The following is a 27,869-nucleotide window of genomic DNA, read 5'->3' as shown; positions in this document are numbered from 1 at the left end:
AACAAATAAACCAGTCTTACCTGTTATTCTCTATTTCTGTCTATTTCTCCTCATGGTGTGACGTGTCTTGACTAGCTGGGGGTTTTTATGTTTGACTAGAATGAAGGAGGTTCCATAATACCTTTGCTGTCTCTAGACTGTGTAATACCAGTGTAATTCACAGTGATTACGTGACACTTTGAGAACTGAACAGAATCTAAATTTTCTGGATTGGTGCAATTAGCACAGCTTTAAAGAGGCCATGGGTGAGTGTTTTAGTTCCAAATGTCTTAACGTGATTAGGTAACCTGTGGTGTTTGTGGTATTTGGGTTATGCATATGGTTGCCAATGTTTTGCATCAGTTAGGTAACTGATAGTGTAGGTTTATCTACTTTAGTACCAGTTTAATATTAATACCAATATTTATGTATGTATTTATCAAATATGTTTTTGTGTTTATATTCATTTATTCATCTATCCACTGATTAACTCGGATAGTAGGATAAAATGAGGTTAAGATCCCCGGGTAAAAGGCACTTTTAATTAAATTTTCTCCCAAAACTCAAAACAGCAACAGAAAATATCACTGTATTTTCCTTAACACCTGTTTGTCACTACACACTGAAACATATTCCTGATCCATTAGATCATTGCATGCTATGTCTAAAGGTTGATTATGAGGTAATTTTATCTAATATTTAATCATTTCTTTAAATGTTGCAAATTTATGTACAGTAGCTAATGAGAATCCCTGAAACAATTATTTATTTTGAGACAAAATGCTTGTTTGACATTTAAATTGTTTATTTGAAAGGAATATTCCAGTTTCGATACAAGTTAAGCTTAATCAACAGCATTTGTGGCATAATGTTGATTATCACAAAAATGTGTTTCAACTCATTCCTCCTTTTCTTTCAAAGAAGCAAAAATCGAGGTTACAGTAAGACACTTACAATGGAAGTGAATGAGGCCAGTGAATGTAAACGTGGCCAATTTCTGGAGGGTTTAAAGACCAAAATGTGAAGCTTATAATTTTATAAGAATTTGAGCTGTAAAGCTTTTTAAATTGTAATTTTGACAGTCGTTTTAGAGTTTGTTGACATTAAATCATCATGGAAACGAAATTGTAAAACTGGCTATAACTTTCCACAGAAAAGGTTTGTAAGTGATTTTATCACACTAAAATCGTGTTTGCACACATTCTATGCTTTGTGGTTAAGTTAGTATTTTAACCCATTCACTTCCATTGTACCTCACTGTAACCATGATTTTTGCTTTTTTTTAAAGAAAAGGAGAAATTAGTTTAAATTAATTTGTGTGGATATCAACATTATGCAACAAACGCTTTCGAGATAGCTTAACTGGTATTGAACCTGGAATATTACTTTAATAACTGTCCAATAAGTTAACTTTTCTTAAGTGGGGCGAACAGATTTGTAATGAAGAATGTTCAAAGTGGGCTCACGTTGACTGATCCAATCACAATTAAGAATAATTTGTTTATAGAATACAATAATTGAAATTAACATAATTGAAATTAACAGGAAATGGTTCTTCTAATCTTAATTTGTTACTCAAAAAAGCATCTTGCAGTGTAAAAATGTTGCCCTATGACTATATTCACACTATATAGGAAACACCTGGGGGCCTTTTACCCCAAACGAGGGGTAAAAGGCTCCCTCCCCACTTTTATATGTTATTTTACCTATTTATATATGTACATGTATACTGTATATAGGGTATATACGTATATTAGCCAATCACAGGGTGTATTACTTTAGTTCATGGAGAACTAGATATCACCAACTGTTGGGAGTCGGACACGGTGTTCATTGTACTGATATACATTCTTGAATACATGTTGCTCAGGTTCTACTAACATACCTCTAGGCCTCTTAAAACACATTTCTCATGGCTGTTCAGCTGCAGTATTGCACTTAAGAGAAACTTAACATATCTGTTCGCCATATATTTTCATAATTAGGTGCAATAGTCTTTAGGCTATGCATTTTATAAAAGAAAAGACTTGCTGGTGATTGAGAAAGCACACGTAAAGTATCATTTTAGGGGTATAAAACAATATACTGTATACTGTAGTGTAACATTAAAGAAATTGTCAGAAATCATTTTTGTCAGAATAAGGGAATAATCATGATCACAGATGACTGTGATGATATGATTCACTGATCACTTTGAGACAGTAAACACCGAAGGATTATGCATATTTTTAATTATCTGTCGTCAGAGATGTTTACATTGTGACTGTACCTCAGATGTAATCAACTGAATCTATGTCCGTAAAGGTGTGAACCAAAGAGACCATAAATTCAGAGCAACCAATAATTGATCAAAGGATATGTCTTGTTTATTGGGGGCCTTCCAGGGAGGTCCTAACACTATTGTTCTTTAGGTATAAAGGTCTGTCACACAGACAATTCATTGGGTTAAGATTTAGAAGAGCTATGATACACGCTCGTCATCAATAACCTCTTTTCTCTACAAGAACTTGGTCTGGCTTACTCTTCGTTAGGTATAATAAGACATATAATGCATTGGCGAACCACCCGATATTTGGTCAGACACATACAAGAATATCTAACAACACAAACATTTATTACAGCTTAATGCCCCAGTTTACTAACATCTAACCCCTTCACCTTTCTTGTGTCCATTCTAGAGGTGCTTGTTCTTCTAGACTTCGAGGCGACTATGGAAGATGAGTTGACGGTGTGTGCTGGGGATGTGGTGAAGAATATCTCCAAGGCCAAAGAGGATGGATGGCTGGAAGGAGAGCTGAGAGGGAAGAGAGGAATATTCCCTGCCAACTTCGCCAAGGTCTCGTCCTGTTGGAGCACTCTTTCCATGTTCAAAGCTCCATCTAGTTCCCTTGATTGTCATTACCAAACAAGTTTTTTTTATCCCCACAGGAAGTGCCTATTTATTTAATAGGGGACAGCAACAGAGAGCCAAGAAGCATAAGAAAATGTAAGTGTACAGTGCCGTTCAAGAGCCTACATTGAAAGTTTTAGGATTTTGGAAAATGCTAATATGTTAATTTTTCAATTCAACATTTTACTCAAATTGTTATACAGATAACATAATTTGTAATGAAAAAAAATTCATTGATAAATGATTTAAACATGATTTAAATTACACTATTGCAAAATAGAAACATTTTCACAATACTCAGACTTTAGAACTTTACTAAATATACATTTAAAGCATCCATTGTTTTATGAACATATCTGGTTTTGTTAGTTGTTACTGCACAACAGTAGCGCCATATGAGCACATGTGCTTTAAGTTGTACAAAAGCACCTCGAAACAGCATGGTAGGCTAAAATAAGTAGGCTAATGAAAGGTTTGTGCATCCACATCCGGTCGAAAATTATACCCACCAAAATCAAGCCCAGGTCTAGTATCCAACATAAACAGTACTTGTCTTAAACAGAACTTGTAACACTTAAGGCTGAGAGTGCTTTTGCAACCTACTTCAGTTCAGTTTGATTTGTTCTTAAACCTTAATGTGTTGAAATGTTCCATTTATTTTCCACTTACTTCATCAATTCAGCGAAGAAAGCAAAGGTACAACAGCGGAGATGCGAGGTGACGTATGCCTACACTGCCGTGCACAACGACGAGCTGGAACTGGTTGTCGGGGAGACCATAGAGATCCTCAGAGAGGTAGATGGGCGAAATATTTCTCTAAACTTAAAAAAACATAATTTTTTTGCAAATGTAGTGTCCTTTTGTATTTTATTTTATTTTTTATTTTTTTGTGGATTGTTACTGAATAATTTATGGTTTGTGTTAGCAGTAGTTGTCATCGTTTTGTCAACATTAAAGAAATAGTTTACCTCAAACAATTTTATGAAATAGCACACCTGTCTTTGAAAACCGAAACCCTTGACTCTGTAAACAACGTGAAAAAAATTGATTTCTTTGTTTAGGTCAGGGCTACTCAACTACGGAAATGTCCGCGTTGTTAATTTTAATGAGAAGAATGTTGGAAAAATTCTCTCATCGTTTTCTCACTTTTACGCCATCCTAGATGTGTATAACTTTCTTTCTTCTGCTGAAGACAAATTAAGATAATTTAGAAAAAACTAGGGAGGGAACTCCCCTAGGGAGTTGGTGCCCTACGCAGACTGCGTAGTATGCGTAAAGGGAGCAGGTGTACTGTGTGTTCTAAAACAAGAGCGATATATACAAAATTATCCCCAAAATTTAGTTACAAGAATTCCTTTAGTTACAAGTCATAAAGACGCTAAAAAACATTGCATGAAGGCGTCTCAATGCGGTCACTGCAGGAAAAACTGTTATTTTCCCCCCTGTAAATTCTGTTGCCATGACGAGTACATATCTCTCATGAGCTTTTCGTGAGATTGGACAGATTTGCGGCGAGTTGAGTAACTCTCAAGGGAGATTATGAGCGCGCATGTTTGAATAACAGACGGCGTATGGCAAGCCGTTTTAACATTTAATCATTTTAACCTACTAGTCTCTATTTTCAGGCTACTAGTGCTTATTTTTTAGATACTAGTATCTATTCCATTAAGTACTAGTACTTATTCATTAGCGACTAGTGCTTATTCTTTAGGTACTAGTGCCTTTTCTTTAGATACTAGTGCTTATTCTTTAGGTACTAGTGCCTTTTCTTTAGATACTAGTACTTATTCATTAGATACTAGTCCTTATTTATTAGATACTAGTGCTTATTCCAATAGTGTCTAGTATTTAATTATACCCAACTTGTTAAGAAAAAATAGAACTAGTGCTTATTTTTTAGTTAGTAACATTTTAGATCAAAGATATCCTTACCTTAATAGATACTAGTACTATTTAAATAATCAGTATGCAAATAATATGTTGAATATTAATGAACCAACTGCATATTAAGGGGAGATGACAGGAAACGGAAGGAGAAGAGGAGAAAGAATTAAGGTGCAACATGTCGGAGGTTGTTGAACAAATTCGCAGAAAATGCAGTCATGTAGAAAAGTTAAAATGTTAGTATCAGCTATTTGAAGCCATTAATTCGCGTCTGGCACGTTGCAGTGCATTAAACACTCTATCAAATATGGCTACTGTAGGTTGATCGTTGTTTTGTACTAAATTATCGCTGTTTTGCTGTTGCGTGTCCATATCGGATCAGATGCCGATCGATCGATGCACTTTCAAAAAATGCCTGGTAAAGTGGCACTTGACGTCATAATTTTAGGGGCGGGGGTATGCTCGTGAAACTTTTATTTATTTATTAATGACAGTGATTGTCTGTGAAAATACTGCCTATAAACACTAATAATAATTAGCACTAGACGTGCTGCTGCTAGTGTTTATTATTAATTGTGCAAGAGCAATATCTGAGTGAAAATGTTTTTATGTGTCTATTGCCACAATTTTCTCTTCAAAAGTGGTGGATGTGCTTTAAGCCAGGCATCATGACAAAACCTAAAATGATTGAAACTTCATAAACTCAGCTTAAAAAAAAAAAAAAATGAAGAAAAAAAAACATTCTCTTAAATTCAACGTTTCTTTCAGTAGGCTACATTTCTTAACATGTTACGTTCCTCTCCCAGTCTAAGTTAGGGGACAGCGCCTTCGTAATGGCTCTATATGGTCTCAAACGCGTTCACACCATTGCTACATTATCATCGAAAACGTGGACGTTTTCAGAGAATTTAAAAATTGTGATTTACAGGCCATGTAAAATCACGAAAAAAATAATTAAAAAAACATTTAAAATTATTTATATATTGTAGTAAAATATGGAATAATGCTGCCTAGCTCCATAGTATTATTAATATCCGCATTGCACTCGTTAGCCTCATGAAATCATTAGTTATGTAGCTACAGCTTGCAGAATCTGCAAAATATCAATAATTTGTATTTTTTTCACAAATAAGAACTCATAAATTAGGCTACATCTTTATTTAGCACTGCAACAAAATACTATGTATTAACATATGTTATAGCCTAGTCCACAAGATAATAAATCTGCATTTACACAAATGAGGCAGTTCAAACGTTTTATTTGATTCTCAGTATTGCGTGTCATACCTTGAAAATGCATTAAAGTCCCATGTTTGTCCTGAGCACCTGCTCACAGTTCTTCAGAAAAATCCTCCAGGATTGTTGGCTTTCCAGCATCTTCTGCATAATTCCAGCAGTGACTGATTTTTGAGATCCATATTTTCACACTGATGACAACTGAGCGTGCAGGACAGATATAATAAGATCGTTAAATTAAATAAGAATAATTAACATCCGCTTCAAAAGTTTAGGCCACTGGATCTTGATGTGTTGCTATAAGCATCAGCGAACGTTTGCAGCTTTTGATCATTCCACAGCACACACTATTAAGAATTAAGAAACATATAAACTTTTGAACTGTCTTTTGTGTAAATTCAGTTATTAATCTTTCTTTTTGGTCTATATGTAAACAATTACAATTTCATCATTCGCGTGAGCCTGTAACGTGCCGCGCCGTTACTTTCAGTTAATAAAATAAAACATACTGCAAATTTCTGGTGTTATTTTTGTGATTGTTAGGATTTTTTGTGATTGCTTGGAGCATTCTACAGACCTTCGTCACCTTCATCAAACCTTTAAACACAGAGGTCACCTCAGATTGTTTTTAATCAATGCACAAATCCTAAAACCAGATTAGCACTATACTTTCGTAAATGGAAACACTTTACAATACGGGAGCATGCATTAATTCATGTTTAACAAATGCACCGATAATCATATGTTAATGTATGACTCATGAAGAACTAAACCATTAATTGATGATTACTGCATCAACAACTAATAAAGATTCTATATGGTTAATATATTAAGTCTTATATGAAATGTATCATTCATTATATTATGACTTTACTTGTTGAGGCACATGACTAACTAACTGTTAAGTACACATGCAGTGAATGTAATGTCAAAGAATGTGTTTGAAAAGTTGGACTGCACACAAATACCAGCACACCAGAATCTGAACTCCTGCCGCCGTTTTAACATTTACAGTTTTTTCCAATCGCTATGACAGTTTTTTCAATACATTTAACAAGTTTCCTAAACTCTTAACGCACAAACACACCTAAAACACACAATTGGCAAAACGGTTAATTTCATGCTCAAAATCACACATTGTAAACTAAACTCCAAAACTAATTTTCAAAATACAATAATACATTAACACAATACACTATGTCTAACAAAACACTGCAAACATGTTTCAAAATCAAATAATTATTCAAAACACTAACACATGTTCTCTTCCAACAGGAACATTTAGTCAATCATAACACAATGACAAAAAAACACTATCATCAGCTGAAATTACAGAAACTGCATTATTTTATGTGTCAGGTCTGCCCTTATACAATAGACAGTATATTGTATTGATCATAGATTGTGTTTTGCACTGTAGTTTCTTTTGATGCCTCTCTACATTTTTGTTTTGTTGGGTTTAGTAAATGCATGCATTTTGTTTCTTTTGCTGCAGACCTTCAATACAAAAAATGAATGACCATCTCAGAGTAGCTTTATAGAATGTACAGTTTCTGAAAAAAAAAAAGACAGAGACAGAATTGCTGCAGTAAAGACTTTATTTGCAAAAGGACATTGCTGCAAGATATACGAACAGAAAAAGCACCAGAAGAATAAAAAAAAGAAGAAAAGAAAGAGTCTTCTTCTAATCTGCCCAGTCTTCTGCATTTGGCCACATGTTCTCATCCACATCACACCTGATATCTTCTCTGGCAAGGCATCGTGGGAAGAATCTTTTGGCATGCCTTATCCACCCCTGGTAGTGTTCAGCTGTGATGTCTTGGCATGCAGCATCCATTGCATCCAGGAGGGACATTTGGTCCTGTGGATGATGGTCAAAAACCTTCCATCTCCAGGATGAGAAAAACTCCTCAATGGGGTTGAGGAAAGGGGAGTAAGGAGCAAGGAAAAGGGACATCATCCTAGGATGGGCATCAAACCATGCTGTGACTGCACAGGAATGGTGGAATGCCACATTGTCCCACTCCTCTCCCTTGCCCTTGTCCCACTCCTCTCCCTTGCCCTTGTCCTTGTATACGTCTTCCTCTACCTAGTGCAGACATTTTTCTTTCTTTCTTTTGTTGCTCTATATTGTTCCCTTTCCACAAAACATCAGCCCAAAAGGTCCTCTTTTACATTATACCATATGGTCATGCGAACCTCAACACCTGAGTGTGTTTCCTAGATGGGAATCAGCTGTGATTTATATATTTGCATAATTCAATCAGCTGTTTCTCAGTAACAATAGAATAAAATACAGGGGATATATTTGTGTTTCACTTCACAATATAAACAGCTGTTTACCTTGACTTTAGCCTGTAAGGTTAGGTTTAGAACATAGTGTTATCTGTTCTGACATACAGTGTTAAAGCATTGGTAAATTTGGCAGTAAAAATCCATTGTTTTGGTCTTGTTTGAGCTTGTGTGTAAAAGAAGTTCAAGCATTTTAAATTTGTGTTAATTGTATGCATTTTGTGTTAAAGCAACAAGAAATGTGTTAATAGTATAGCTTACACAGACGGATGTAGTGCTAACTGTGTTAAGAGTTTTGGAAAATTGTTAAAAGTATTGAAAAATTTGTCATAGCCATTCCATTAAGTACTACTACTTATTCATTAGTGACTAGTGCTTATTCTTTAGATACTAGTACTTATTCAATAGATACTAGTCCTTATTTATTAGATACTAGTGCTTATTTATTAGTTACTAGTACTTATTCATTAGATACTAGTACTTATTCATTAGTTACTAGTGCTTATTCTTTAGATACTAGTACTTATTCATTAGTGACTAGTGCTTATTCTTTAGATACTAGTACTTATTCATTAGATACTAGTACTTATTCATTAGTGACTAGTGCTTATTCTTTAGATACTAGTACTTATTCAATAGATACTAGTCCTTATTTATTAGATACTAGTGCTTATTTATTAGTTACTAGTACTTATTCATTAGATACTAGTACTTATTTCAATAGTGACTAGTAACTATTCTTTTGTTACTAGTAACATTTTTTTTTTTTTTTGCCATTGACTTCTATGGGGATCTGTCATTTAGATATCAACTATTCAGTTCTGACTAGTATCTATTCCAATTGTGACTAGTACATATATATTAGATACTAGTACTTATTCAATAGATACTAGTACTTATTCATTAGAAACTAGTTCTTATTCAATAGATACGAGTACTTATTCATTAGAAACTAGTTCTTATTCAGTAGATACTAGTACTTATTCATTAGATACTAGTACTTATTCATTAGATACTAGTAACTATTAATTAGATACTAGTACTTATTAATTAGCTACTAGTACTTATTCATTAGATACTAGTACTTATTCATTAGATACTAGTAACTATTAATTAGATACTAGTACTTATTCATTAGATACTAGTACTTATTCATTAGATACTAATAACTATTAATTAGCTACTAGTACTTATTCATTAGATACGAGTACTTATTCATTAGAAACTAGTTCTTATTCAGTAGATACTAGTAACTATTAATTAGATACTAGTACTTATTAATTAGCTACTAGTACTTATTCATTAGATACTAGTACTTATTCATTAGATACTAGTAACTATTAATTAGATACTAGTACTTATTCATTAGATACTAGTACTTATTCATTAGATACTAATAACTATTAATTAGCTACTAGTACTTATTCATTAGATACTAGTACTTATTCATTAGATACTAGTAACTATTAATTAGATACTAGTTAGTACTTATTCATTAGATACTAGTAACTATTAATTAGATACTAGTACTTATTAATTAGCTACTAGTACTTATTCAATAGATACTAGTACCTATTTATTAGACACTATCCTTTCCTCTGATTTATCAGCCGAAGATCAAATTGTTCCTTCATCAGTTCCGCACAGCAGAATAAAAGTCCTCCGCGGCTGCATTTGTACGGATTCTTAACGCCTTTATTGCAACTATATTTCATCTTTTTCTCATCAAACAACCAGACATAATCCGTACCGGGGAAGAGTAGACAGGGAATTTCTTCTGTGTAGAGACCATAGACTGGTGTAGACCAGCAGTTCTCAAGTGCAGGAGGGTGTGTGAAATAATTTGATAACAGCCTATACTGTATTTTCCGGACTGTAAACTAAAGTCATGTTTTTTTTTATAGGTTAATGAAACACGCTGTGATTTATTCCAAAGTGACTTAGGCCAATATAATGCATTTAACTTCGTTCAAATAATCTAAATGTTGACTTTCAGAAGTATAGACACACCAAGAAGGCGTTTATTGCTGTATTTTGGTTAATTTTTGGTGTGCGCCAGAAAGATGTTCAAAGAGACCGAGACAGCTTAAAGCATGTTTTCTTTATTTTTCAAAGGCATGACATGATTTGTAGTCATTTTGAATGTACACAAATAAAAATATACATTTTACTCTTTCGAATGATGTCATATTATCTGTGTGACTAATGACAGTGTATTAAGTTATTTCCCTGAGGAACAAATCCAGTGATGGCGCCACGCGACGCTCACACAATATTATCAGTTCACTTCTGGCATGGCATTGCAACACGATGTCGAATGTGCGTAGACTATCTATACCACGACTTTAATTTCTCGTGCTATGTATAGGCCTACGCCAAAATAGTTTTTTTTTTTTTTTTTTTTGCGTGCATATGCTACGCACTGCAAATCTCTTGGGATTAGGGATGTGGTGTGCGTGCGTAGGCTGTATTACAGTAGCCATATCATATGCACGCGAAAACTGCGTCTCATATAGCTAGGCCTACATGCAAAAACTATTTTTGGTGTATAAATGGCACGATAAATTAAATTTGTGGTATAGTTACGCACTTTCATGAGACCACATAAAACAGTCAACAAAACATAAAAAGTTGCTTAATTTAATTTGTCAGCCTAAAATATAAAGGCTGTGCCGGTTAGTCAAACTCATATCCCTTGATGTGAAGTTGCGGATTTAGCCTATGTTGGGACTCGACTTTATATTAATAGATGCAAATGTTACATTGCAAATATGGAAACTTTTGGACCGAATGAGAGATGCGTGAACCCAACGTGCGTACAATTTCAGTTTCGATACAAATAAATTTGTTTAGCCTTGGCGTTTAAATAGGCTAAATGTTGTTTGTAATAAAGAGCACAAAAGGCTTTAGGCTACTGTATATTTTTTATTATAGCCTACATGGCTACTTATTTTTTAAATCTTGTTTTCTGAATACCATTTATTGAAGGATTTGTCATAAAGTAAGGGAAGTAAAATTCGCATAGCCTACATGTTTATTGTGTTTACAATGTTAAGGTTGTATTTTATTTACCGGCCTTTTACACTATTGCTGAATAGGCTAATAAAAAACGTATTGGAACTGTGAACTAGTAACTCAGTCACCTTATGAAATCTTACCAAATCTGTCGTGAAATAACCCAAGCAGACCAAAATGACAAGTTATTACCTTTATGAAAATCTTGTGTTGCAGACCTGTGTGCGAGTGAGCAGTATAAAAAATATAATTATGAATAGGCATGTAGCCTAATAAAGTGCATGCTACTTTAATTTTGACATTCAATCGCATATCAGACGCAGACTATCCAAATTTTTTTATGTGAATTATGAATGCTCTCCAAAAGTCACAATCTCTGGATTGTGGTTGTTTAGCTGGTAATTATGAACCGGTTGTTTGGATTTTATTATTGGCAGTTAAGTCTTTAGTATGGTCTATATGTAAAAGTCATATTAAACGCATCTTTTCTCCCTTAACCAATCAGCTTCTTCTATTGCCGTAGTTTAGCCTGCATTACCATATGAACTCTGATTGGATGGCTGAGAGTACTCATGTTTATGTAGTAATCTGCTTGAAAGAAGATATCTCCTAATATTTCCTTACTAGTTCCTTATGAGGTTGAAGATATCTGCAAATTAATAGATACTAGTAGCTATTCTGTTTTGATATCATCTATTAATTTATGACTAGTAAGTATTCCAATTTTGACTAGTATCTTTTTAAATATTACTAGTACTTATTCATTAGATACTAGTACTTATTCATTAGATACTAGTACTTATTCATTAGATACTAGTACCTATTAATTAGATACTAGTACTTATTAATTAGCTACTAGTACTTATTCAATAGATACTAGTTCCTATTAATTAGATACTAGTATTTATTCCAGATGTTACTAGTAACTATTCTTATCTTACTAGTCACAACTGCTTTTTTACTAGTCTTATGTTATGACTAGTCAGAACGGCCACTGTATAGTTCAATTAAAAATCTAGTAAAATAAAAAATCTTACTAGTAACATTTGGAATAAATACTAGTATCTAATAAATAGATACTAGTATCTATTGAATAAGTACTAGTATATATTGAATAAGTACTAGTGGCTAATGAATAACTAGTATCTAATGAATAAGTACTAGTATCTATTGAATGAGTACTAGTAGCTAATTGATAAGTACTAGTATCTAATTAATAGGTACTAGTATCTAATGAATAAGTACTAGTATCTATTGAATAAGTACTAGTAGCTAATGAATAAGTACTAGTATCTAAAAAATAAGTACTAGTACCTAAAGAATAACTACCAGTATCTAATATATATGTACTAGTCACAATTGGAATAGATACTAGTCAGAACTGAATAGTTGATATCTAAATGACAGATCCCCATAGAAGTCAATGGCAAAAAAAAATTTTTTGTTACTAGTAACAAAAGAATAGTTACTAGTGACTATCGAAATAAGTACTAGTATCTAATGAATAAGTACTAGTATCTATTTAATAGGTACTAGTATCTAATGAATAAGTACTAGTAACTAATGAATAAGTACTAGTAGCTTATTGATAAGCACTAGTATCTAATAAATAAGGACTAGTATCTAATGAATAAGTACTAGTATCTATTGAATAAGTACTAGTATCTATTGAATAAGTACTAGTAGCTTATTGATAAGCACTAGTATCTAATAAATAAGGACTAGTATCTAATGAATAAGTACTAGTATCTATTGAATAAGTACTAGTACCTAAAGAATAAGCACTAGTATCTGTTGAATAAGCACTAGTACCTAAATAATAAGCACTAGTCGCTAATGAATAAGTACTAGTACTTAATGGAATAGATACTAGAATCTAAAAAATAAGCACTAGTAGCATGAAAATAGAGACTAGTAGGTTAAAATGATTAAATGTTAAAACGGCTTGCCATAGACGGCGCGTGAGCGCACGTATACTGCGTATGAACGCGCGCGCAGACCGGTACCGTCGCTCGCATGACATAAGCCATGCTTATATATTATTTGTTGTTTTTATTTGTTTATTTATTTGTTTAACATCCTCTTTCAGTTGAATTCCCTCTCTAAAGTGATTCAGCAATGTAGAGAACTAGCGTAATCTAAATCCTCATGAAAATAGACACCTCATAATAAATACAGATTTGATAGGCTGCTGATATATATATATATATATATATATATATATATATATATATATATATATATATATATACACACACATATATATACAGAGATTATCATAACATAACGTGGGCTGCAAAAGATCACTCGAGGGCTGCATGGGGCCCCAGGGCCACATGTTGAGTAGTGCTGGTGAAGACTTTGCAGGCTTTCTGCCTGTCAATCATTCTTCACGTTCACAGGGCAGCCCACATATGGGCAGCAGGAAGCTGAGAGTGACAGTTTGCCATTTTGCTGCCATTGCTTTGACTAATGATACTGATGTTTACTGACATCAAATTGCAAGTTTATTTTTCTTACCTGTGACATAAAGATGCTCTTCTATTTTTTACTTATATTTATAAGTAAATATGCTCTTCTATTTTTAAAAGGGGAAGAGAAACTTCCTGTAGATTTAGTTGTTGACATCATCAACAAAAATAATGTCACTTGATGCATGACCTTGTACTGGAAAACCATGAACAAAACTATGCAACATAAAAGGAAATGCAACCCAGATACATTAAATACAGGTTATGTTTAATCTATGGCAGGTCGACACTTGATTTCCAATGTAAAATCTGTCCTGAAGCAAAACCAGTTGAGAAGCACGGAGTTGAACTTACAGACAGGAGCAGTCTGGCCTCGCTGTCATGCACCTACAGTATATATTAACTGTTAATAATCATAGGACATTACTTTAAAAGCTCACACAGCTGAAGTTATTTTTCATTCAGTAGTTCATTTAACATGCTATGATAACATGTAAACTAACATGCTTTAGTTATATAACATGTTATAGTTACATGATATTTTTTAGCATGTTTATAATTTATTAATTGTTTTTTCTATTTATTTATTTTCAAAAGGGAGACTTTTTTATGTCTCCCATGTTTATAATTTATTATAATTGTTTTTTCTATTTATTTATTTTCAAAAGGGATACTTTTTTTTACACATATGTACCAAGAGTGGATGCCGCATCATTCCTAAAAGTGTAACACATGCTTCAATAAAATAAATGGTTTCAAGTTTCAATTATAATAAAGTGTTTGCTAAAAAAAAATAAATAAAAAAAAATTACCCTTCTGTTTTCACTAATAATACTAATTGTGTAATACCGTATACAGTGATATCGTGAAACCGTGATATTTTCTGAGACGGTTATCATACCGTGAAAATCTCATACCGATGCAACCCTACTCCCTATGTCGTGAATCATTATATCGTGAACAAGAATACGGGCACTGGTAATGTTCATCCATTGAACATTGGGACAATTATGATTAAATTACCTGTAACACCATAACAAGCTTGCACTTTCAAGCACAGCTGTTATTATTCAACACCATCGCTGTATAAATGACACTATCATTCATTTTCGTTGAAGATATTCAAATGTACAGTGTTATTATGGAAGATAAATGACATAAATAAAGAATGAAAAGTTTATTTAAAAAAAAATTATAACTAATATATAGAAGATTGTTTCCCTTTCATCAGTGGCGGATTTAGGCATGGGCAACGTGGGCAGTCGCCCAGGGTGTCTTTGTGGGCGTTCTTATTTAGAATCACCATCAACCTTTAAGTCTTTATTTACTGAAATTCTCCCATCAAGGACTGTTGTGCCTGGTTTGAAGTAAATGTAAAATGTCATTGTTACTTGCATGTCATGTGATCAATCGTAAAAAAAGGTTAATTACCTTCTGTTTTGTCTGGCAGATTGAAGATGGTTGGTGGATGGGAAAGAAAAATAACAATATTGGTGCCTTTCCATCAAATTTTGTGAAAGAAATTTTTGTGCCTTCACAAGGTGAGGTTGTACATGAATGTAATAAGCATCTCCTTGTTTGAGGTTTTTCTTCACAGTAGATAATAGATATAGTATATCTGCTTATTATCTTTTGGACCGACTCAATTTTTTGCAGATAGCAAGACTGTAGAAAGTAAAACCAGGCCTAAACTCCTTGAAGCTGTCTCCAACAATGAGGTGAAGTAAATCTGATTAAATTAAACTATTAAATTAAATATATAGATTTAATTACTAATTTTATTCTTTTTTGTTTTTTAAATTAGGGAAAAGTTCTAAGAGCAAGTTTACGGAGAAAATCCAATGGTGAGAATCCAGTCTAAAAACAATATACTGTAAAGATTCGAGATTGAAATGCTGTTTAGCAGGTTTTGAGTTTCTTTTAAACATAAAGAGTATTTAAGATTTAACACTTTGTTTATTCTCGTAGTTGGTGTATTCTTGACAATGACAGAGAAGCATTAGAGTTTCAAGGCAAAAATAAATACAGCCATCATGCTGTGAATGAAACGATCTATTCTTAAAGACCTTCCCCTAAAGGCTTCATACCATAGGAGTTGCATCATGTGCATTCAGATTCACCTACCAAACCTGCCGTGGCAAAGCTGTACAGAAAAGGGCCAAGTTGTTACTAATCTCTTTGTCACAATGTTAATGCAGTGGAAGTAAATGAATACATCTTTAATTTCTCCACAGTGAAAGAATGCTGTCGGGCCATGTTCGACTACACAGCTGTAACTGAAGATGAGCTGAGCCTGAAGAAGGGGGACGTCATAACTATCATGAATAAGGTGCGTTTCTGGTGACCAACTTACTGCTTTTTAATGCATAAAGCACACACTACTGTTCTCAATAATTACATTTCTTTTTTTACCAGATTTGTATCATTCTAACACAAGAAATTTTGCCTTCCAAACTGCTATCTATTAACGGAATATTCCAGGTTATATATAAGTTCAGCTCAATCGACAGCATTTGTGGCATAATGATGATTACCACAAAAAAAATAAAAATAAATGTACTTTAAAATTGTCTTTAAAAAAAGCACAAATCTGGTTTCCAGTGAGGCACTTACAATGGAAGTCAATGGGGCAAATCAGTAAACGTTAAATACACCGTTTAAAAAGTGTAGCCACAAGACATAAACAATATGTGTGTTAAAGTGATTTAAGTGTGATAAAATTGCTTACTAACCTTTTCTATGTAAAGTTATTGCCAATTTTACAATTTTAGTGCCATGATGATGTAAGGTCAACAAACCCTAAAACACTAAAATGACTGTAAAAATGATAGACAAGTTTTAACAAAAGGTTTAATGTAAATATAAGCTTTACATTTCCACCTTTAAACTCTCCAAAAATTGGCCCCATTCACTTCCATTGTAAGTGCCTCACTTTAACCTCTATTTGTACTTTTTTTAAAGAAAAGTGTCGAGCCAAAATTTAGCTATTCCATTTGGCGCTGCTACTGGTACAGAAATGATGGTGCGTTCAAGTCATGTCAGAATGAACGTATTTGCGATTTAAGCGCATTTGAAGTCACCACAAATTCTTAATTATGAGAGGAATCTCTTCGAGTTGGGGGCGGGTTGATTTAAGAATCATGGTGGAAGCAAATTGTTCTTGGTAATAATTCAGTTTTACTTGAGGATTTTGACTGCGCAGTTTAGTTTGTATGAATTTTTGGTTTTGATAAATAATGACCAAACTTATAAGACTCATTTAGCTGATTCTTGTATCGACAAGCGTTAGCAAAACAAATACAGTTCCCATTATTATATGTGGCTATGTTAGAGTGATGAAATAGATAGATAAAACATGAATTACACACCTAATGCATGGCTTTGCACTTAATTTTGTTGCATTATTACATATAAAGCTTCCTGCCTTCACTTGTAAATGAAAAAGAGAGAAAGAAAAATGAAATAGCAAAACGGGTCCACTCTTTCTGAATAAAATCACTCGAGTACACACTGCATCATATATACGATTTCCAACCTCGTAAATTGTCATTTCCTCTTTTCCCAGGAGGACTTAAACGCACCATTAAACACTTCACTTTTATTTTGCATGCCTGCTGTATACATTAAGTGCCATACAAATATAATACACAAACTTTATTAAATGTTTCTCCTGAATATCACAAAGGGCTTCACTACAGGCAAAGCTAATAAACATTAATACTTTTATATAAGATCACAGGTCACAGTACGCATAACAATCAAGCAATATGTCATACCATGTCAGTTTTGGGTATTCATTAGTGACCGTGTTTTTTCCTGGGCAGAGAGTCAGTGTTGTGCTATTGTTATTTTTGTTTTTTTCCACTGAAGGCCACTGAGGACGAGGGTTGGTGGGAAGGGGAACTGAATGGACGCAGAGGTTTTTTTCCTGATAACTTCGTCATGGTGATCCCAGCAGATGCCCTTCATGTAAGTGAGGCAGATACATTTTCTCAGGATTGGCCCATTTGTGCGCTGTTAGAAAATGGGCAGACCTTGGTCATGTCTGTAATGACACAAGACAGTTAAAGCAGTCTATAAATGACTGTATTTTCTTCCTGTTACTTTGAGCTTATTTTAAGACATTGAGTCAGAGGAACACTGAAAACGATGACTCAATTTATCTACCATGGAAATACTGTGAGCTTTATTATGCTCAGAAGGACTAATCCACACTATGTTGACAATTTCTTGTTTGACGCAGACTGGAAATGCAGGTGGCACACCAGTAAGACGAGGCACTGAGAAGCACACAGGTAAGACGTTACCTCTTGTGACAGTAGAAGGGCTGGTTCAGCAAGTCTGTCTCTTCAGATTATATATAATTTAGTAACTGGAAATGTTGATAATACTGGAATACTGATGAATGTACTAGCTTGTGTCAGTCCGCTTTTGAATCTCTTGTTGTTGTTGTATTTTGAACTCTTTTATGATGTGGTGCATGTGGTTAAAAATATGGGTTAGTTACTGAAAGGTTGGAGGTTCGACTCCTGCACATGGTTACACCAGGTTGCTCCAGGACAACTGTCCCTGTAATAAGTGTACTGTACGTAGTTTTGGAAAGAATCTTTGCGAAAAAGCCACTAGGTGTGAATATCACCTGCCACACAGCGAAGCTATTTGCACTCCAATAATCTGGTGGAAACACAGAAATTGAAGACCATCTGTTCCCCTAGTGTCTCAGCAATGGCGTAGTGTGTAAAGATGGTGTAAATGTGTTTTTCGTGTGGATCACCTGGGTTCGATTCACCCTTTTTTCCCACTTTTCCCCATCCTGTTTCCTGTTTCCTGTTTCCACTCTTAATATTTCCTTTAATACTTCTTATAATAATAAATAAAAATTAATATAAAGGTAGATTTCCTCACAGTGAGTTGGCCACAGTGATGTTAGGAAGTTTAGAGAAAGATGTGATCTGGGTAAAATTAACCATGATTTTACTATTTTAATATTGTAGAAACCATGTTTTTTGGATGGAAGCAATAGTTTAAATACAATTAATCATGGTTTTACTATAGTTATTTTGTAGTAACCATAAATAACTGTGCTACTTCAGTAATATGGTGTTAGTAGAGTAAACATGTTTAATTTTGTGGTTATTATGAATTTTACTACAAAATACCATGGTGATACTATGGTTACTGTAGGAAAATCATTGTACATTTTTGTAAAGTAGGGTTAGGTTTAGGGGTAGGTGTTGGCATAGGGTGTCTGTGGAACTCTAAATAAACCCAATAAACACACTGCAATGATACTACTGAAATCATTGGCTTATTCCCAGTTTTTTTTTTGGGGGGTGGCACTTGGGCATGTCCCATGCCGCCCATGCCTTAATCCGCGACTGAACATGAGCACATACATTGCAACCCCCTAATGTTCACACTGTTGTTGTGATACAGTTCAGAGTGTCAGCTACTGTTACTGTATGTGTAGTTTTGGTTCTATGAGGGTTAAGGCATTTACATGACCTTACATGTTGTCAGCCTATTACGCATAATTGTTTAAGAACATGCATTACTGATTATGCTTAATAATAATAATAATAATAATAATAATAAGATTTTATGATTAAGCTAATTTTTGAGAGTTATCAGCATATTAGTGCACATGTAAATGCACTCAATGTCAACTGAGCTTGAAAAATGGATTATATAATATCTACGGTACATCACTTTTTTAAAGGTATGTAGCTTACATTTTTTTTTTTTTTATGACTATAATGATGTCTTTATCAGATAATTATACAGTTCATAAACTAAAAAAAAAATACGTTTTTTAAAGTGATTTCCATTGAGCTGGAAAACACTAGTAGCAAATACAGTACGCAGAATCATGTGTTATGAATTATAGATTTATTGAAGGGCAAGTCAGCTGCATCTACCCAAGTCACAAACTTCCCTTATTTGTAAGAAACCACATATTTTCCCTTAGCTGTTGGAAATTATAAACTGTATACAGCAGAATCTGCACATCTGTTATTGACAACTGTCATTTCTAGGACAGGAAGTATGCTTTTTGCTCAGCTCACATGTTTGCACTAAAACATAGAGACGCAGTCTCCTCTGACATTTCCCTATATATGCATTAACTATAATATGCATCATATGTGATTGATTTGCTGCCGAATTATTTCAGTGACAGCGGGAACATGAAAATGTCCAAATAGTGGAAGGATATCTTTTCTTTTCTAAATTTTAAATCTGACTTCTTACATAATGATATTCACCACCCCAAGCCAAAACTGAGCAGCTGTGTGGAGCTGCAAGAGGAAGTCGTAGGCCATGAAGATGTCATGTGAGCTGACTCTAGAGAAAGGCAAGGGTGCAGTGAACCACCTCTGTGCGCTATATAGTACACCCTTTCATTACCATATGAATGTAGATCTGGGGAAACTCGGTATGTATAGGTTGTATTTGTATTTTCTGTATTTGTATGGTTTTTTTTTTATCGTGTTTGTAAATATTCTCAGTAGTTCAGAATTTTCAGTTGTTGAAATTTATACTTTTCCAGATGGGTTTGCACTCTATGTTGCTCTATATTAAATTGTATCTGTTATTTGGAATAGAGTGAAGTCTTTGATAGTGGTTTATTGAAGGTTTAGTTTCAAATGTATTTTTGTTCCATATTGCTGCTGATGGAAAGTGAAACAATGTTCTGTATGAGGAAGGATGTTTAAGATATTTACATGTGATATTTATGGCTCTGGCAAGTCTGTGCATGCATTTGATTGTGTCCCAGTTAAATAACACTATCGTGATTATGTGCAATTTCACACATTTTGTTTGTTTGTTTGTTTTTAAGAAATGGTATGTGGAAGAGAACATTATGCTTTCACTCCTTTATAACATAATCTTATTTCTTATCTTTTCCTACAAGTAGTATCAAGTCAGTCGGTATGATTCGCATCAAGGACTTTTGTTTGGTTTTAATTCCACAAAAAGTCTGAATGAGCACTGGAATGAGGGTGTTTTTGTTTAGTAGAATGCAGTTTAATTCTTGAAAAAGTAATCTTGTGCTATTTTATTATTATTTTTAAAAAAAAGTGGTGAAACAATTCTGTTTTAAAATATGATTCATATTTTAAAAGCTTTTGCCAACCAAAGTAAAGTCATGTGATGTAACCAACATGTAGGGTTGCCATTTTATTAAGACTGATGTTTAAAAATAAATAATAAAAAAAACATTATTTTGTCATAATTAAATATAAATATTTTGAAATTTTTATGGAAAGGTAGATTTTGTTCTGGCAATTTGGTGTAAGCCTAAAAAAACTGAAAAATATTTTTGAAAACATTTTTGTTATTAATAATTATGCTGTGTACACTCTCATGTATTCAAGGCACAAGGAAAGCACTGTTGTTATACCACATTACATTTTATAGTCATTAGATTTATTTGATTTCTTTGGTAGAAAATGTTATGAACGTTTTTAAAAAATTTGTGAAATCAACATGGATTACATTTCTACAAACTTGACAAGTATTTTAAACTAGATTTTTAAAGTATTTATCAGTTTTGTAACCTCAAGCAAATAAGAGCTAGTGCTGTCAGACTCATACTATGGTACTGATGGTAAAATCTTGTATCTTCCTTTATCTTAGTTAATCAGATGCCAGCGATGGACCAGAACAACTCTAAAACGAATGCAAAGACAGAAACTAAAAGTAAAAATTCTAACCTTCCCTAACATATGTTTTCGTCATATTTTACCAAATATTCTAAAAATGTATTTTATGTGTGTATATATATATATATATATTATATATGTAAACTGTATATACTGTACACTCACTGAGCACTTTATTAGGTACACCTACATATCTATCTAATCAGCCAGTCGTGTGGCAGCAGTGCAGTGTATAAAATCATGCAGATACAGGTCAGGAGCTTCAGTTAATGTTCACATCAACCATCAGAATGGGAAAATATTTGATCTCAGTGATTCGACTGTGGAATGATTGTTGGTGCCAGAAGGGCTGGTTTGAGTATTTCTGTAACTGCTGATCTCCTGGGATTTTCATGCACAACATTTTACTCAGAATGGTGCTAAAACCAAAAAAACATCCAGTGAGCGGCAGTTCTGCAGATGGAAATGCCTTGTTGATGAGAAGGTCAACAGAGAATGGCCAGACTGGTTTAAGCTGACAGAAAGGCTACAGTAACTCAGATAACCGCTCTGTAAAATTGTAGTGAGCAGAACAGCATCTCAGAATGCACAACACGTCGAACCTTGAGGCAGATGTGCTACAACAGCAGAAGACAACATCAGGCACATTATTAGGACCAGTGTTCCTAATAAAGTGCTCACCGAGTTCTGATTTATAACTTGTATTGGAATTGTTTTGATTTTTCACTAATTTACTCAATTTACTCGATTACTTTTATCTAAGGGAATCCACCCAAGATGATCTCTTGTCTTTGCACTGTGTACTTTTTTAACAGGTGAGAAACCAGCCACTAAAGACTTTCGAAGTGAGCCTCCTGGTAAAATTATGTTACCTGGTCTACACAAACCACCAATTCCACCACCACCAGTGAAGGAAAAGCCCATACAAATAGTTCCAAGGTAGGTAATGCCTCATACCTAATTAGTTTCAGGCAAAAAACAACAATGTTAAACATTTCATGAGACTCTCAATAAATCACAAGTTACAGCAATTATATTGGGAATCTGAAACACTAATATTGATTAATTCAGTGAATCTCTTTCTATTGGTGAGATTTGTGCTGCTGTTAGACTGAATTCCTTGTATTATATATTCATTTAGTATCTTAGTTTTGCATTATGTTTAATTCTGTCTGTGGAAATGTTGTTCAAAAATGCCTTTAAGTGTTTAGTCTTATGAAGATCAGTGGAAACTTTCTGAGAGTTTCTGAGGGACTAAACAAACTCAGACTGCCCATTTCCTGTTTATACGAGTAAGCGCATTTAATTAAAATACAGAAACAGCCCTGCCATCTTATAAAACTTATAAAACAAACCAAAGCCATGCAATGTTTTGTTTGGAACTTAAAAGCACACAACATTAAATATACACAAAATAAAATCCCATTACACACAAGTATATACAGTTACCACCTTTTGGATACTGATGTTGAGTTCAGTGCATGGCATTCATGCAGTTATATTGAAGTACAATGTGTGTTTTATTTAAATAGAATGTTATAACAAAAAACAAACAAAAGCATAATGTATATTTCCCTCCTCTTCAAGAATTGAAGAGCCGACGCCTATCTCAACGAAACAGCCTCCAGTCTCACCAATACTGAAAGAGGTTAAAGAAAAGACCCCTGACCAGTTTGATGGTGTAGACGTTTCCTCAGAGAAACTGAGCCATCCCACAGCCAACAGAGCAAAACCTCCTCAGAGAAGACCACCAACAGCCCTTGCCACTGCCTCAAATGTGAGCCTAACACACAAAGTCACACACATGGCTACTTGTCACCTGCACGCCTCTTAGGATGACAGACTTTGAGTGCAAGAAATAAACTACAACAATGTCATGCTACCCACAATTCCCACACTTCTGAGTCAGTCTAAAATAGTAATCTTTCATAATTTTTTTCAGGGTGATGTCTATTTGGTTATTTAAGTTGTGTTAAGATCATTTTTTATTAGTAGAAGTCGTGTGACACCTTTGATAATGAATGCAAATAACCTGTTTTTCAAGGACCCAGTTGAAACCGACCACAATGGAAAAGTAGAAGAGAAAGATGGATTACCGCAAAATATTCCAACCTTACCAAAGGTTTGGATAACACTTTATAGTTACTTTTATTAAAGGGATATTTCACCCTAAAATCTCAATTATCTCATCATTTATTGCCCTCATGCCATTCCAGATGCGTATGACTTTCTTTCTTCTGCTGAACACAAACAAAGAATTTTAGAAGACTATTTCAGCAGATCCATACAAGTATTTCCATAAATCACATAAAGACTTTATTAAAGTAGTCCATATGACTCCAGTGGTTAAATCTGTCGTCAGAAGCGATATGAGAGTTGTGGTTATGAAACAAATCAATATTTAAGTCCTTTTTTACTATAAATCTCAACTTTCACATTCTGAAAGTGGATATTTATAGTAAAAAAGGACTTAAATGTTGATCTGTTTCTCACCCAAAATGATTGCATAATTTCAGAAGACCTATATTAAACCACTGGAGTGTAATGGATTACTTTTATGCTGATTTTGTCATTTTTGGAGCTTGAAAGGTCTTGTCACCATTCACCTGCATTGTACAGACTTGAAATTTTCTTCTAAAAATCTTCGCTTGTGTTCTGCAGAAGAAAGAAAGTCATACACATCTGGGATGGCATGAGGGTTAGTAAATAATGCAATAATTTTAATATTTGGGTAAACTATCACTTTAATAATATTGTTACATTGTATAATGCTTAACAGATCATTATTTAATATACCTTCAAATAGTTAATACTTTAAAAGCTATATTATGATATATTTTGAATGTACATTAACTACTGATCTTTTAAGCATGGTATCATATTTACTAAATACTTATTATTAAAAGGTATTTTAAAGTGTTTCCAAAGGGTTGACAATTCATGATATCCCATTATGGAATACATTATTTTAGTCAATAATATATATATATATATATATATATATATATATATATATATATATATATATATATATATTTAAATGTCTGGTATACATGGAAGCCATGTATCACCTTTCCTTCATATGGAATACAGTGGCATAGATGTTGGTATTTTCACAGGATACAGAAAATCCTTCAGCACCTCCCAGCAAGACGGACCAACCACTCAAGATCACCTCACCACCCAAGACACAGTGTGAAACCAAGCCTGTGATTCAGGAGGACAGCGCATCGCTCACCTCTGTGCTGAAAGTACTCAAGGATCTACGTATGTCACTGGACCTTCTCAAAAATCAGCATGAGTGAGTATAAACCACTTACCAATAAACTGGAATTATTATATCTCAAATTTTTATTCATAATCCCTCTTTCCTGAACAGGAGAGACATACAGGAGCTGAAAGATGAACTGAAGGATGAGAGGGGGAAACGGATGAGGTTACAGGTGAGTTTTGAGATTTGAGTGTATTACTTTAGGTAACTTTAAGATGAACTTTAAGATACAAATTTGCTTGGATGGTTATGCTGTGCAATTAGCATTCTCACTTAAGTATGTACTACACAAAGATAAGCATTGAAAACAAATTAGTTGAACTCCTTTAAGTTTTATATGAAATATGATGTCTTGGAATTGTTTAAATAACTTATTATAGATTTTGTTTACAATAGAGAACAAGCAATGCAACTTAATCAATACAGACTATTCATTGATTATTTAAGCTTTTTAAGACAAGCTCATAAAAACCAAACACAAATAAATAAAAAACAAACATAAAAACAAAAAATTTAAGAGATCAGAAAAAAAAGATATATAGTTTATAGGACATTGTGTTTGAGATGGGATGTTCTCATGTAATTCATGATATTTTACTCCTCATCAGAGCAGCACTAACTATTCTTACCATCTCTGGATTTGAGGTGCTTTGAATACATGCCTGCCTAGCAAATTATATGTACCCCTTAATTAATAAATCTTTTAGTGACGATAAACTTTCAATTAGAACCAAGGGTTGAGGGAGGTTCTTGCAAATAGGTCCATGTCCTTATGGGGGCAGCAGTGAGTTACAGTTACAACCTGTTTGAACTGAATGAACCCAGAAGTCTGTTCCACAAGAGTGCTCTCTACCTCTTCTGTGATATCCCAAACTATCAGACAGGATTCCTGTATCATTCCTAAACAAGCTCTTAGAAATGTCCAAATATATATCTGCCTCTGTTAAGCTGATTAGCTTTAAAATAGTCTTTTGCCCCATAGGATAATGCCACACAACTTGATTTTTTTTTATGTATATTGTAAATTATGTCACCATTTATGCTTGTCTCCATTGTAAGTTTTAAAACATGAAACTAAGGTACTGTTTAGTTCCTGGTTCTGATTGGTTGACATACCTTACAAGGAATACTTTTTAGTGCATGGCTGAGAAGTAGTTCCATGGCTGAGAAGTAGTTCCAAAGAGCCATGTAGATTTCCATAGAAATAAATAAATAAAAACAGGAAAAGACCAAGCAAATTGGATAGAAATTACAAAAATATAAATTTTGGTAAAATTACTTTTAAAGGGATAGTTCACCCAAAAATGAAAATTCTCTCATCATTTACTCACCCCCATGCCATCCCAGATGTGTATGACTTTCTTTCTTCTGCTGAACACAAACTAAACATTTTAGAAGAATTTCTCAGCTCTTTAGATCCATAAATGTAAGTGAATTGTGGCCAGAATTTTGAAGGTCCAAAAAGCAAATAAATTCAACATTAAAGTGATCCATAAGACTCCAGTGTTTAATTCAATATCTTAAGTCTTTAGCGACATGATAGGTGTGGGTGAGAAACAGATCAATATGTAAGTCCTTTTTTACAATACATCTCCACTTTCACTTTCGATTTCTTCATTGGCGATTTGCATTCTTTGTGCATATCGCCACCTACTGGGCAGGATGAAGAATTTATAGTTAAAAAGAACATAAATAATATTGATCTGTTTCTCATGCACATTTAACCACTGGAGTCATATGAATTACTTTTATGCTGCGTTTTTGTGCTTTTTGGATCATAAAAGTTCTGGACACCATTCACTTGCATTGTATGGACCTACAGATCAGAGATATTCTTCCGAAATATTTGTTTGTGTTTGGCAGAAGAAAAAAAAAAAGTTATTCAATAGCATGAGAGTGAGAAAATGAAGATAGAATTTTCATTTTTGGGTGAAATATCCTTTTATATCATGGCTATTTCAGCAGCTAAGCGAAAGCTGAATTGGCCAACTGTCCAGATGAAAAAATGTCATAATGTATGGCTTAAAATGAAATACGCGTTCACTTACACACTAATGCAGAACCTTGTTGTCAGTTCTACCATGCTACTTAATCAATTATATAAACAATAACTCATGGGTAATGTGATTTTAATGTCTGCAGGATGAAGTGGAGGCTCTGAGAAAAAAATAGTGACCATTAAAGGCCGGGCACATTTTACTACCCTCAGCGATGCTCCTCGTGGAAACAAACGTGAAGATAACAGAATGACAAATGTGATAATACAAGGGAATCAGAGTCTAAAACTACTTATGGAAACACAACACTGTAGACCTACTGAATCATGTCTGGCTCAGTGGACAAGAGGCCAATGCAGGGAGCAGGACTACAAAAAGACTTTCTAATAATCTGGTTATCAGCTGATTTGTTTGTGGGAGTCCTTTCCATTCTTTCTTAATACTTGCATTTTTTTTTTAAATATATGTAAATACTGCACCAAATAAATTAATATCTTATATTTTCCTGGTAATTCAGGGTTAACTTGGTCTTAACACCAGATTTATTAACATGTTGCCGTATATATATATATATATTCTGTGGACATAAATAAATGTATTTTCCCCAAACTAAATTAACACAGACACTTTTTTTCATGCTAAACTTTGAGTGCCATAAACATTTAATATAAAAGCTGATAAAAAATTATACAATTTATATAAAAGGTTATTATGACCATGACATACAATTGCTGTATTTTTTGTGATTTCTGGGTCAAACCAATGATGTACAAATATAGAACCAATGTAAATCTAAATGTAAGCAGCCTTTCTATGCATAAAAATATTCATATTTATTTCCATAACCCCATTGATCTTATCAAAAAAAGAATTTATGAAATAACATAAGGCAATCTGATTGGCCCCAGGTTATTTTTGACAAATCATAACAACACAGACGCTGAAGACAGTTAACACAGATATTTAAACGCTTCTTTATGAATGATCGAAGTAGGATCTCAGCTCAAATCTCAGCTTTTCCCTGTGTGAAGATATGGTATGAGACTGGTGCGGACTTAGTTTCCCTTCAGTCAGAAAACAGCATCTTTAAACCATGTGGAATATATCAGATCTTCATAGACTCTGACAAATCAATGAGAATGGACTGTTTTTAGCAGCGACAGACAGAAA

At 33.7% G+C, this 27,869-nt stretch overlaps 2 protein-coding genes across 3 annotated transcripts in view; one reads left to right on the top strand and one right to left on the bottom strand.

Annotated features, from left to right (window-relative positions):
- Positions 1-27,869, bottom strand: part of LOC127655660 (calpain-7-like) — a 301,204-nt gene that overhangs the window by 91,326 nt on the left and 182,009 nt on the right. The gene's annotated exons all lie outside the window — the stretch shown is intronic.
- LOC127655663 (SH3 domain-containing kinase-binding protein 1-like) lies at positions 103-26,991 on the top strand. 2 transcript variants are annotated; one of them, XM_052143580.1, is made up of 17 exons: positions 103-245; positions 2,658-2,815; positions 2,908-2,965; positions 3,552-3,664; positions 15,218-15,308; positions 15,424-15,485; positions 15,572-15,611; positions 16,002-16,096; positions 17,638-17,736; positions 18,011-18,062; positions 21,406-21,468; positions 22,247-22,370; positions 23,019-23,208; positions 23,476-23,553; positions 24,551-24,732; positions 24,811-24,874; positions 26,845-26,991. In XM_052143580.1, exons 1-17 carry the CDS (start codon positions 242-244, stop codon positions 26,872-26,874), a joined length of 1,503 nt encoding a protein of 500 aa, XP_051999540.1. In that variant the 5' UTR covers positions 103-241; the 3' UTR covers positions 26,875-26,991. The 2 variants fall into 2 exon arrangements, with proteins under 2 accessions (XP_051999540.1, XP_051999541.1); XM_052143581.1 differs by lacking the exon at positions 21,406-21,468.

The sequence above is a fragment of the Xyrauchen texanus genome, chromosome 15 (assembly GCF_025860055.1).
Source record: "Xyrauchen texanus isolate HMW12.3.18 chromosome 15, RBS_HiC_50CHRs, whole genome shotgun sequence".
NCBI classification, from domain to species: Eukaryota; Metazoa; Chordata; class Actinopteri; order Cypriniformes; family Catostomidae; genus Xyrauchen; species Xyrauchen texanus.
Note: the sequence above shows the minus strand (reverse complement) of the source record. Positions and strands in the feature narration are given on the sequence as shown.